Raw genomic sequence first — 12,881 nt, 5'->3', positions numbered from 1 at the left:
GATCCAAAAGGATCAGAGCCCTGCAGGCCTGAAACCCCTGAGTGTGTCACCAGGGCTGGAGCTCTTTCTAAACAGTCTCTTCCCCTCCTCCTGATTCTTGTTCCTGCAGAGGGAAAGCTAAAGTTAGCAGTGCTCCCATCTGTGACTGTTTGTAGAGATGTCCCTGTGGTAATTTGAAATGCTAATTACAATCATATGCCTTATGAAGAAAATATTAATCAAATGTGGTTGAAGCAGCCATTGTGAATAAGAGTGAAGAGTTCATGGTATGTGGTTATTTAAGGCTCAGGCACTGAGACTTGCTGAGATTTAACCAGAGCACTGGGACAGATCCTCCTCCTTTATGTAGTTCCTGATTATTCCCCATCAGGCTCCTGCTTTGTGCTGAGCGAGGCCATGGAGGGGAGAGTGGCAAATGGATGTGGCACATCCTGGGCAGAGGAGGGGGTTCAGGGGCTGCTGGCAGTGGGATGGGATGGGCAGGGGGCTGCAATTTCCTCCCTTGGCTGTGGGGTCTGGAGGAAGGGGAGGCAGCAGGGTCACACACATGGACACTGAACTCCAAAGGATCCTTTGTGTTCCTGCCCTGGGTGGCTCTGAGTGGCTGCAGGGACCCTGCCCATGTCTGGGTGGCAGTGACAGCAGGGACATTCCTTGGTGGCCTCTGTGCATGATCCAGGGATGATCCCTGCTCCAGAATCCCCAGCTGTGATTTGGATTCACAGAGCTGGCCGTGGCCAGAGGAGCAGAGGTGCCACTCTCCAGGGGTGTCTCTGTCACGGGACACAATTAGCATTAGCACAATTAGCACCTCTGCATCTTTGCTTTTCTGAAGCAGTATTAATGCAGCTGAGGCTGTGCTGAGCTTCCAGTGCCTGATTCAGGCTGAGGTGTGGCAGTGGCACTGCAGGAGCCCCTCCAGCCACACCACAGCAAAGAGCCACCAGCAGCTGCAGGAGCACGGGGTGCTCTGGGTGGGGAAACGTGCAGGGAATGTGCTCACCCTGCTCAGGGCAGGCTTGGGAACCTTTCCATGGTGGAATCTCCTCTTGGCTGGCTGGATTTCAGGCTGTGCCCTTTGGGTGGTGGGGAGTTGAACAGAGAATTTTGGTGTTTCTGGGAGGTTCTGTAGTGCCCAGAAAGTTACGGTGAGCCTCAACCTTGATGGAAGGTGATGTCTGGGGACAGCAGGGCCACCTCCTGTTCTCCTTTTTCCCCTCCAACGCCCAGAGCTGCTGTGTGGAGGATGTGAGAATGGTGGCTCTTGGTTCTGTGTCTGTTGAAAGACCTGAATGCTGAATAGTGCTGGGAAAATCAAGTTTGGTCTTGATGGCAGCTGGTTTTATTGGAAGTATAAACTCCAAACTCTTGTTTGTGGTGTCTGTTGCTGTTCAGATGAGCTTCCAGTTTCTCTGGTGTATTTTATTGAAGACTATCATTAGTGTTATTAGTAAAAACTAACAGTCATTCTCTAATTCACAGTACAAAAACCCCACTAAAATAATAAAAGAAAATAAAAATACCAAATGTCTTTCATTCCAATGTTCTAGCAGTTGGTTGTAGTTATGTGCTAGAAGAAAAGGCTGGGGAACAGACTGTGCTGTTGTCTTCAGCGTGGAGCAGATGCTAATGACAGCTCCCAGGAGAAATACTTAATCAAGGATCTGGTTTAAACAGGAGCCCCTCTCTTCACCAGTGGGCTACACCCCAGGAATTGCTTCAGAGCACACTGGAATTTACTTGGGAAAGGGGCAGAAGAGCTGGTGTCACACAAATGTGATTTTAATGGTAACAATAAAATGTCATTTTCACACATCCTGAAGATCTGGGTGCCAGCAGAGGAAGGTGCTGCCTGCCACAGGCTCTGCCTTGCTGTCCTCGTGCCCTGGTGTCTCGAGTGGCTGGGACAGGCTCTGCAGGGGCTGCTGCTGCCCTGGGGTGAGCTGGGAGCATCAATGGCCCTCCCAGCCCAGCTCCACATCCTGGAGCTGCTGTGGGGAGTCAGCCCTGGCTGCAGGTGGAGTCATTAAAGTGTTTGAGTTGGGAGGAACCTCAAAGCTCATCCACTTCCATCCCAGCCATGGGCATCTCCCACCATCCCAGCTGCTCCCAGCCCTGTCCAGCTGCTCTGGGCACCCTGTGCCAGGGCCTGCCCACCCTGCCAGGGAACAATCCCTGCCCAAGATCCCATCCAGCCCTGCCTTCCTTAGGGCCATTTCTTCTTGTGCTGTTCCTCCAGGCCCTTGTGAGGTTCTGCTCCTGCTGTGTTGGCTCTGCACTGATGTGTCTTCATTCCATGGGAACAGAATGGGGCCTTCCTTGCATGTCCTGCTGCTGTGCACAGCCCTTGAGACTCCCTAAATTATGTTAATCTGCTGGATTACTGGAGAAAGCAAGAGATTGTCCTCTGCAGAGAGGAAGGGAATGTAAATGTCACCATCCCCTGTGGAACAGAGATTGTGAGACGCTCACTTATCAGCTCCACAGCAGGCAGAGCTCACCCTAAGCCTGGGCTCCTGTTCCCAGAGTCTGACTGCTGTGTCCAGGGGAGTTTGGACTGGCAGCTCAGAGGCTCCTGAAGGTGTCCCACAGCTCTGGTTGGGCTGAGGGGTGGAAAACAGCAGCTGTGCTGTGAAGGGCATTCCCCAGGGAGCATCCCCCCAAAACCAGGGTCTGTCTCTCGAGCTGGGAACCAGCACCCAGCAGGACATGGACAGTGGGACAGGGCTGCTGTGCTGTGGTTCCTTGGATTCTTGAAGGGCTCCAGGACACCAGCAGACAGAGAGGACATGGTTTATTTTTATGTGCTGGGGAGCTGAGATCTGTGTGTGAGCAGTCCCAGCTCGCTGAGCTGCAGAGAGCTGCTGGCACTGTCCTGCCCCTGCTGACAGTGGCAATCCTTCCTCTCCGAGTTTCCTCTGCCTCCCTGCCTGCCAGTGAAACCCTGTGCTTTGTCTCTTCTCTCTTCAGATGAGTCAGACTACCAGACTGAGTATGAGGAAGAAGTTCTGGACAACCAGAAGGATGATTATCTCGATTTCATAAGCAACCAGGCTGAGGAAGACTCTGACTCGGTAGGAACTGTGCTGGAACAGGCAGTGGCTGGTCATTGAGTCCTGGATGAATGAGTGATGTGAGTGGATGTGTTGGGAAAGATGCTGAGAGAAGTATCTGGGAGGGACTGGCTGAGGAGGACTGTGCAAAATTGCTTTGTGTTAGCACAGACACTGAATGGCACATGCTCACCCTCCTCAGGTCACTCCTGGGCAGTTAAATCCTGGTCCTGCAGCTCTCTGGGTTTGCTCCTAGGTGGATCAGGGCTGGAGAGGCTGAGGGAGCAGCTTGGAGAGGAGCTGAGGGGAGGATCCACCAGCTGCCTGCAGGGTGGGTGGGGAGAAGGTGGTTATGGAGAAGGTGGTGGTTATGGAGAAGATGCCCAGCAAAAAGCCAGGAGGGCACAGGCACAATTTGTGCTGAAGGAAACCCTCCCTGGGGCCAGTGGGAAATGCTGCCCTGTGCACACAGCTGGCACCACCCTGGGCTGTGCAGGGAGAGGTGCAAACTCCACCCTTGTAGATAGTTAAAAGGCAAAGCCCTGAAGAACCAGCTCCAGCACCTGAGTCAGCCCTGCTTATAGCAAATGACTGGATTTACCTTCCAGAGGTCCCTTCCAAGCACAGGGGTTGGTTCTGTGGGACAGCAGGCCCACCGAGCTGAGTGTGCACTGTGAGAGCAGCTGTGACCCTGAGCAGCACAGCTCACACAGGTCACATCCCTGCTGCTCTGGCTGCAGCAGGGTTTGAAAGGTGCCTGCTGTGTTAGTCATGAGCAGTTCCTCAGTGGGAGCTCGAGGGTGGGTTGGGAAGGGCCCATGTGAGGGTGTCAGTGTTTTGAGAGGGGAGCTTTGTTTGCTGGGCTTGCCCGAGCTGGTGGGAAAGGAGGTGAAGAGGACAGGTTTTATCCAGCTCAGAGAGTACACTGAAGGATCACTTTGTGCTTCCTTTTCTCCTGCAGGATGAAGAGATGCAGCTGAGGAAGCGCAGGAACGTGCCCAGCGGGGAGGGCCAGGCGAGCAGCACGGGAGAGCCGGGATAGAGCTCGGGAGAGGCCGAGCTGCCAGCTGGGAGCCACAGCCCATCCTACTGACAGAGGAGCCCTATTTATTTATTTAATACTTCACCAAACCAAAACAACACCCAGATGAATGAATGAATGAATGTTAATCCTTCTCCAGCCAGGGCTGGGCACTCGGCACCGAGCACAACCTGCCCGAGTCCCTTTGGAGCTCTGGGGAGGGGGGGCTGCAGTGGTCTCTGCTCCTTCCTACAGGTGCCAGGAGCAGCAGTTATTGATCACAGACTGGCAGAGGGGAAATGTGCAGTTCAAAGCTGCCTGGGTTTTTGCTGCTGTGTTTTTAGCCGCTGTTTTTACTGCCAAGGCCCAAAGAGCGCCGGGGCCCTCCCTGTGCGAGGTGCTGGGAAGGCTCCAGCAGCAGCACTGGAGAGAGGGAGGGGTTTGTGGGTTGCAGCGTTGCTTTCTTTTCATACAAATCAGGTAACTGTGTAATTAACTCCTCAGTGACTTCCAACCATGGTGAGGAATGCTCTGACAGGAGCAAATCTGAATGTATTTCATGTGAAATCTAAACCTAAGAAATCATTGTGAAGGGTGGCCGTAGAGCCTGGATCCTCGAGGCATCAGCAGGACATTTACTGAAGGATCAAGGAGCTGACACTTGCTGGGCAGCTCTGGAACCACCACTTGGCTGTACTTGCCCTGTTGAAATAAAGTTATTTTGCTGGATTGAAATGTCTTTTTCTTTGCATCAGGTCCTACAAAGAGAATAGTTGTCAACAACTAAGAGCCTAACTTGCCTCTGCTTATGTCAGGCTTGCAGAGGAAGACACACGGTTTCCAGCTGCTCAGCCCAGCAGGAATCACTCCAGGTACTGTCAGACCCTGGGAAGGAACCCCCAGTGCTCTGTCCCCAGGGCTGGAGCTGTTGGTGGCAGTTGGATCCTGTTGCCATGGAGGAGGGAGGATGTTTGGGGTTGTCCTCACCAAGAGCTGGTGGCAGTGGCACTCCTGTCCCCAGGGCAGTACCCTGGGGCTCAGTGCAAGCAGCAAACTCAGCTGATTCCTTAGAGCAGCCACACCAGCTCCTAGAACATCCCCAGTGGGGTTTATAAAGAAGGAACACGTGGCAGCTGGAAAGAGCTGTCCAAACCCTCCAGGAAGCCTTGCCCAGTTTGGGGAGAGTTTTGATCTGAGCAGTGGAGCTCTGGCTCATGCCCAGCTGGTTGTGACAGCTCCTGCTGTGGCTTCTCAGGTTTCTGGGCTGATGTGTCTGTGCAGCCCCTCCAGGCTCTGCTCCTCAGGCAGGGACAGCCTGTGGTGGGGCCCAGCCGATGCTCCTTCCCTGGCACACGTCATTCTGCCTGCGTGGTGTTCCCAAATTAATCTCATCCTATTTGCTCGTGCTCCCTGACCTCCCCCAACGTGTGATTTTCCCTGTGTGCCACCCGAGGGCTGTGTTTGAGCTGTCGAGATGCGGGGGCTTGGCTGCGCCGCTGGGTTTCACTCGCTGGCGCTGGAAGAGCTGGTGAGAAAACCAGAAAATGAAAAATATATGGAAAATATTTTTCTCTCCCTCCAAGGCTCCACGTGGCAGGAGTGGCACCTGCTATTGCTGCTCTCCCAAGAGCCCCACCAAAACATGGCCATGGGGTGCCAACTGTCAGCGTGGAACAGCGGTGTCCCAGGGCAGGAGGCACTGGTAAGGTGGTATTTGATGAACAGAATTTTGGGATGTTTTGCTGACTCCCATCAATATCCTTTCCCAGCTGATGGCTGGTTCTGCTAGGACTGGTGGGATTTGTGTTTGTGCTCTTTGTCCCTGTACAGGTCACAGAGGGTGTGACCCTCTTTTTCTTATTTGGGTTTTAGAAGAGAATATACCATAAATACCCATATGTGTGTGTGCCAGGATGGTTCCTGGAAGTTCCTTGCAGGCAGCAGGAGCAGCTTTCCAAACGCTGGGAAGGCACCTGTGGCCCGAGCATCACTTAGCTCAGCCATGGCATTTGCACATGGCAGAGCCACAGTCACCACTCCCCACTGCCACCAGCATCAGCAGGGAGAGCTTTTAATTAAGCCTCATGCACTCAGGGGTTATGGACAGGAATGAGCTCCCCACCAGGGCCCCCAGTTCAGGAGAGACAGGGGTTTATCCACAAGGAGCGACATTTGTGTCCATCGTGCTCTCCAGACAGAAGTGTGCTGAGCCCTGGATGGCACAGAACCCCCTGGCACCAGGCAGGAGTCGGTGCTGGTGAGGTACAAATGCTGGCAGTGCTGCTGGAAATCCTTATTTTGGGAATTTGTCCGTGGCAGTGTGGCTGCCAGGGAGGGAGGCTCGGCAGCGCCTCGGGTGCCGCTGTCCTGGCGGGGCTGAGCACAGCTCCCCGCTGCAGCACGCGTGCAGGGGATAATTTGGGATCAGCAAGAACACCAAATGTGCATTAATTTTAAATGTACCATAAATGACACATTTTTTCCTCGGATAAGGCACATTGCATGTGATGCACAGCCCCAAGGGAATGTGTGGAGTAAAGCCTGGTGCAGCTCAAGCAGCCCTGACCTGGGGGAGCTCTGAGCTGTGCCCGTGCCTGAGCACGTTGCTGCTGCTTGGGCCCCTATGGGGGTCACAGGTGACCCTGTTCGCCCTTGGCAGTGCCTGCTCTGGACCCAGGGAGGTGCAGTGAGGTTCTCTGTGGCACTGGCTGAGCCTGAGGCTGTGTTTGAATCCAGTGCCAGGCTTTGCTCCACGTGAGCGTCCGGCTCTGCGTGGGCAGAGCTGCCAAACCCTCCTTCCTCGCAGTGACTAATGGCTGCCTCAAGGCACGAGCTCTCGGGGGAAGGTTTCAGCTGATCGCTGCCACTGCCAGAAGGGCTGTTTCTGTGTTTGGAATGAGAATTTGCCCAGCCTGTGCGGGGTGTTGGCCCTTGTGTGGTTGGATGAATCAGGGAAGGACACGTGTGTCGGCTCTGTTGTCCTTGGCAGCATTGTTCTCAGTCCTGTCATGGTGCTCTCCCCTCTCCCACTGCTGTGGGTCTGCTCCTCCAGGGTGTGACCAGGTTGTTGCTGCTGTTCCTCTCTCCAGTTAGGTTCTGGGTTAGCTGGAAGTCACTGCTGGGTGACTTCTCTGCCTCTCTCTCCTCTTGCCCTGAAACTACTGCCCCATGGCTCATCCCCAGCACTTTCACCTGGTGGCTGCAAAGTCCCTCCCCTCCACTTCCATCCTTGCTGGAAATAGAAAGCTTTTAACACAGCAAAGTTCAGAAAAGCTTCTAGAGCTGGGCTGGCAAAGCGATGGACCCCTGGGATTTTGGGGGTAATGAGGCAGGAAAGAGCTGGCAAGGAGGAGGCTGTGGCAGCCTGCAGCCACGAGAGCTGACACGGGGCTGCACAGCCAGGCAGCCACAGCCACCTCCGAGACTCCTGCTGGGACACAGAACTGCTGCTGAAGGACATTGTGGTGCTGAAAACACAGGGGAGAGCTGAACTTTGCAGGGCTTGTTGGGGTGAATGTGTCTCTTTCTGGAGCTCTTCTGCAAGCGGCAAACCTTGTCTTGAACTGCAAGTGTCAGGAAAGAGGTTTTCCAAGTGCCCAAGAGGGAAGGTCAGGACAGATTCATCAGCTGCTCAGTGACACTGGGAATGAGCCTGGTCCCTGACAGAGCTGTGGGCAGGGTGGACACCAGAGCCTGGCCATGAACCACACGTCCATCAGCTCCATTCCACATTCCTGGAAGTGCCCAAGGCCAGGCTGGATGGGGCTTGAGGCAACCTGGTCTAACAGGAGATGTCTCTGCCCAGGACAATGAGATGTTTTAAGGCACCTCTCAACTCAGTCTGTGATTTTGTGATCCCCAGAGTCAGTCTGAGAGCTCCATAAGGCCCAGCTGGGCTGGCTACACAGTTTGGCCCACTGGAAAACCGAGTTGTTGAGGATAACTCCCTTGGGGACCCAAATCCAGGCTGTGCCCGTGCCAGTCTGGGAGCTGCTGATTTTATCTGAGGCATGGAAAATGTGGAAATGCAGAGCCCAACCAAAAGGCTGTTGAGTCCCTGCAGAGCAGCAGCCACCTGGGAGCCCTGCACATGTCCCTGCTGCAGACAGCCCTGGCTCCCACAGGACCCTTCTCCTCCTCCTCCCCAAAATCTGCCCCTGGTTGTGTGCGGATCCACGCGGAGCCGAGCACCACGTGCTGGGGACAGGGTGCCTGGGGGGGCTGTTCCTGGGACTGGCAGCATCTTCCCAGCACGTGGCGACCCAGCGGGGCGAGAGCTCTGCCTTCCCAAAGTAGGTCACGCCGTGAACTCGAGCGATGTCGTGGGCAGAGCTAAAAATACCGGCGGAGCCGAGCGCTTCCCCGGCAGCTGCGAAGGGCCACGGCCTCACCGGGTCAGACTGTGGCCAGCACAGGGTCACCAGGGCTGTGGGGCCAGGCTGGATGAGGAGAGGGTGATGGAAAAGCCCCTCTGGGGCTGCAGGTGCAGAATCCAAAGGAGAAAATGTCTCTGCTGATGGTGTATAAATCATTGCAGGTGGGGCCCTGCTCCTTGGCCAGTCCCTTCTGTGAGCCTCATTTCCAGCCTCCTCATCTGCCCCTCAGAAAAGCCCCTCAGCTTCCCTTCATTCCATGTTAACAATTACTGGCAGAAAACGATGGCAGGGAGAGGAATGTAACCCCAGCCTGATGCAACAGCTCAGCAAAGCAATTCTTGGGGAAAAGTGAGTGTTTCTCTTTTAGTGTCACGCTTGTGGAGGGCACCAAGGGGATGAGGACAGGTGGTGCTGCAGGGACACACACAGAAGGGTCCTGTGATGCTCTGAGCTGGAGGTGACAGTGGCTTTCAGCTGCTGCCTGTCCATGACTTGTGCTCCATGGGGTGTTTGCAGCTCAGGGACTCTGTCCATCTTCTCTCTGGGGTCTTGTCTGATTCCTTTGCCACTTCAGCTGACCCCTGGAGACACCTCTGGTGTCCTCTGCCTCCATTCCTTGCACTGCAGGACTGTCCTGCTTTCCTCATCCTCTGCCTCCAGTCTGCACCTGGGGCCAGCGCTGTGGTTGCTGGAGTGATGCAAAACCAACTGCTCTGAGTTACTTTCCCCTGATGATGTCTAGATTTTTTTTTGTATCCCATCTTTTTTTGATGAAACCTTTCCTCCCATCCTTTTTTTGGATGAAATGTTTCCTCCCAACTCTTTTGGATGAAACCTTTCCTCCGTTCCTGTTTGAAAGCTGGCCTATTTTAACACTGCCAAGTGAAAATGGGTTGTGCACAGAAAAGATCCCAGTTGCTCTGCAGAACTTCTCTGTCATAATTATTCACTGCCAGTCCTCCTGCTCCCAGCAGCTGTATAATTTATCAGCTGTGTTTTGTGCTCATTTCTCAATCAATGATGAAAACATTGATTAGTGTCAGGCTGGGACTGACTCCGGCAGAATCCCTCTAAATCATCTCTGTTCACTGATGAATCCTTGTTTTGGAGCTGGATTTGCAGCTCTCCAGCCATTTAATGTGGGCTTTATTGGGATTGTATAGCCCTAAATTTGTAATTAGGGTGTCATAGGATATTAAGTCAAACACGCTGCCAAAAGCTAAGCAAATAATGGGTGCATGGTAACCTTTATCTACAAACTTGTAATTTTCTCTAAGGATGCACTGAGGCTCATTTGACAAGACACCTTCTATTACCATGCTGAGAGGTGTATTTTTAATCCCTGAATTCTATATTAATTGAATCCTCTGCATCCTCTCCATTTTTTAATCGGGATGTGTCGCGCTGGACCGAGCAGCTGTTAACCAGGGCAGCCGAGCATCCTGTCAGCATCCTGCCAAAGCTGGCAGCTCCCAGGCTTCCAGACCCTCAGCAGTGGGAGGAGTTGGCTCAGCTGGGCTCAGTGCTCTGCTCGAGGGCCCTCAGGTGCAGCTCACACAGCTCTGCTGGTGCAGAAACCCCCCAGATGGCACCCGAGATGCTCTGGGTTGTTGTTAGACCACAGAAAATTTCATCACCCTCATGTCTGACATTCCCATCCTTTCCAAACACAGAAGGGACCCACTGAGGGCCTTGTCACTAGCAAACCTCCTGGTGGAGGATTGGAGTGGAATGGTTGGACTTGACCTGAGAGGCCTTTTCCAACCTCGGCGATTGTATGATGTGATAGTTCACATTTCAAGCCCTCAGTCCTGACCAGGCTTCCATTTGGGATACAAATCTGATAAATAACGAGTGCTGAGACATCTTTGTGGCTGGCCTGTGACCCTGTGTCACCTGGCTGTTGTAAGGCCAGAGAGACCCAGCTGGAGCAGCCCTGTCAGGAAGGCAGCTCAAGATTTCAGCCAGCAGAGTAATAACTAATTGAGTGCTTTTCAATCATGAGATCCATAGAAGGAGAGCAAACTCCACAGAGTAGGAAATTGCATCTTAGAGTAATCTGAATGTGGGTAGATAATTAGGCCTATATTTCATGGGAACATTTGCTGGGCAACATAATGAAAAGGCCAGCAACATAATTTTCTTTAAGTAGTGTGATGCCTCCCACTGGGGTGGTGCTGTGCCAGTGCTGGTGCTGCAGTGCAGGGAGAGGGGAGAGGCAGTGCCCAGCCAGACGCTCTGGCACAGCAGTGCCAAGCTGGAGCCTGTCCTCCCCCTCTCTAATGTCTGCTCAGAGAAAGCTCCTGAGGCTCCTGCCCTGCAAAACGGTGGCAACTCCACAGCCTCATCACTCTCCCACCTTTCCAAACAACACACAAAGTCTTGCAGAGCCGGGCAGAGCCATTGCTACCCTGGGAGTCTCCCAGTAGAAAGCCAGGCTGCTGCTCCTGACCGAGTTTGGAACTGCTCATGCTCTGAGTCCTTGCTGATCCAGCCTGGGAGGTCAGTGGAGGCTGAGGAAGTGTCTGGGGCTGGGATTTGAGGAATACACAGTGTAGAATTTGAGGAATACACAGGTGTGTATTCCTGGGAAAGGCCCCTGTGGCCAGCGGGAGCACACTGTGCTCTCCCAGCCACGTTCTCTCTGCCAGAGAAAGGCTGCTGCTCTCACCCCAGGAGAGTGCACCCACCCTTAAATCCACCCAGATTATGACTGTGCATGGGAAATAAGCCCCCAAGACCCTTCTCAATGTTCTTTTTCCATATTTGGGATAAAAAGTTCTGCCTTTCCCTATCCTCCACCCACAGCTGAGCTCAGAATCTCCCTTCTAAACTCAAATTTGGGAGGGCTGCTCTGGCTTGCTCTGCCAGGACCTTGCTGCCTTGTGCAGGAGCACACAGATAATGTAAAACAGTATCTGACCCCTTTCATAATGCTGGCAAAATTAGAAGATTTGGGCAAATGTAGCTGCTGAGGAGGAAGGAGGAGAGGGTAACCCTGTGCTCAGGGTCTCAGGGTGCTCAGGGCTGGGACATGTCGTGTAGCAGAAGGCAGGGCTGAAAGGCTGTACCCAGCACTGGCAATCACTGATTAGGTCTTTTACTAAAAATAGCTGAGGGTGAGCTGGCCAGCATGGGGTCTGAGTGCCCTGCATCCCAGCTGGTCCAGAACTGTTCACCAGGGATCAGGACAACCTTTGGGACTGGGTTTGAACAAGCTTTGCTGATGCCAAATGCTTGGACATTTACAAACAGCTCTATGCAAATGAATCCACTCAAAGAAAAAACATAATTCTTGGCAAACTCCAACTTGTTAGCTATTGATATTGCTTCAGTGATATATGGCCTAATTTTAATTATACCAATGTTGGGAAAGTTATTTTCTTACAGTGCCTCATTCGGGTGAAGTTTGGACTTGATGAATTTAACAGCAACATCTTGAAGGGACTAAACTGGCCAAGCAGGAAGGTGGAGAGTTGACATTTAAGTGACCTTCTGGCACCCAGGAGACCATGAGCTTCCCAGGCACTTGGCAATAACTGTTATCCTCAAATTCTTTTCCAGTGCTGTGTGAATAAACCCCATCAGCTCCCCTAGCTGCCTCAAGTGTTGTGGATTTATCACCAGCTCTCAGGGCTGCTGTGGCTGGTCAAAAGAGCTTAAGTGGGGCAGACTCTTTTAGGACAGTGGGCACATCAATTTGTCTTCTCTTTTCAGTCTTGTGCTTTGCCCCTTCAGTAAGAACACACTCAGGTTGGTTTTTCTGTGCAGAGAAATGGGAGCAGAGGGCAGGGGGCTAAAAAACATCCCTGTCCTGTCCTGTCTGTGCCTCTTCTGTGGTCTGAGCACATCGTGTTGCTGGGGAAGCACCTGCACTTTGGCTTAAGCTGTGGTGATGTGAGCCCTGGGAAATGTCTGTGGGGAGGGGTCCCACACCTCCCTTGGCACTGCTGACCCTGGTACTTTGCCCTTCCCAGGACCTGAGTGACTGACTGTGCTCTCTGCAGTGACCACAAACAATCCTGGTCTTAATTTGGAGCACAGGAACTGCAGTCATCTCACATGGGCCATTAAACACCCCCCTTTATCCTGGTTTTATGCTGAGTCCCTTCCCTTCTCCTGGGTTTATAGTTCCACCAAAGGCAGGAGCCAAAGGAGGCACAAATGGAACTGGGGTGGGCAGGGTGATATTCAACTGAACCTGGAAGAAAAAGAGGCTATTTCTGAGGATAAGGATCAGTGCAGAGCCCAGTGCTTGAGGAGCTGAGATTGTTTTTCTCCTGTCTTTATCATTGTAATTTTCTCCTCTGGATGTCCTGAGCCTATTGCTTAGTTATTCACTGTCATGAGGTCTTTGTATAACTCTTCAGCATCTCATGTATTTATGACCCTGAATGCCTTAACATCAGCTGCAATCTTTATCACTCGTTT

General features: G+C 52.9%; 2 protein-coding genes across 6 annotated transcripts in view; both read left to right on the top strand.

Moving 5' to 3' along the window:
- PNPLA7 (patatin like phospholipase domain containing 7) overlaps positions 1–4,803 on the top strand; it is a 100,608-nt gene extending 95,805 nt beyond the window's left edge. For 4 of the 5 annotated variants that reach the window (XM_015644744.3, XM_033518441.1, XM_015644743.3 and 1 more), the window contains 2 exons: positions 2,971–3,074; positions 4,015–4,803. In XM_015644744.3, the coding sequence (XP_015500230.1) occupies positions 2,971–3,074; positions 4,015–4,095 (185 nt within the window). In that variant the 3' untranslated portion in view covers positions 4,096–4,803. Of the gene's footprint in view, positions 1–2,970; positions 3,134–4,014 lie in introns of all 5 variants that reach the window. The other variant, XM_033518440.1, reaches the window with a different exon arrangement.
- Positions 4,804–4,839: 36 nt separating this feature from the next.
- Positions 4,840–12,881, top strand: part of NSMF (NMDA receptor synaptonuclear signaling and neuronal migration factor) — a 54,300-nt gene continuing 46,258 nt past the window's right edge. Inside the window, exons 1-2 of the mRNA XM_015644748.3 lie at positions 4,840–4,946; positions 5,658–5,776. The gene's annotated coding sequence lies outside the window, so the exon portion shown is untranslated. The remainder of the gene's footprint in view (positions 4,947–5,657; positions 5,777–12,881) is intronic.

This window comes from Parus major, chromosome 17 (assembly GCF_001522545.3).
Source record: "Parus major isolate Abel chromosome 17, Parus_major1.1, whole genome shotgun sequence".
Taxonomy (NCBI): domain Eukaryota; kingdom Metazoa; phylum Chordata; class Aves; order Passeriformes; family Paridae; genus Parus; species Parus major.
The sequence above is the reverse complement of the archived record's forward strand: the minus strand, read 5'-3'. Positions and strand labels throughout refer to the sequence as shown.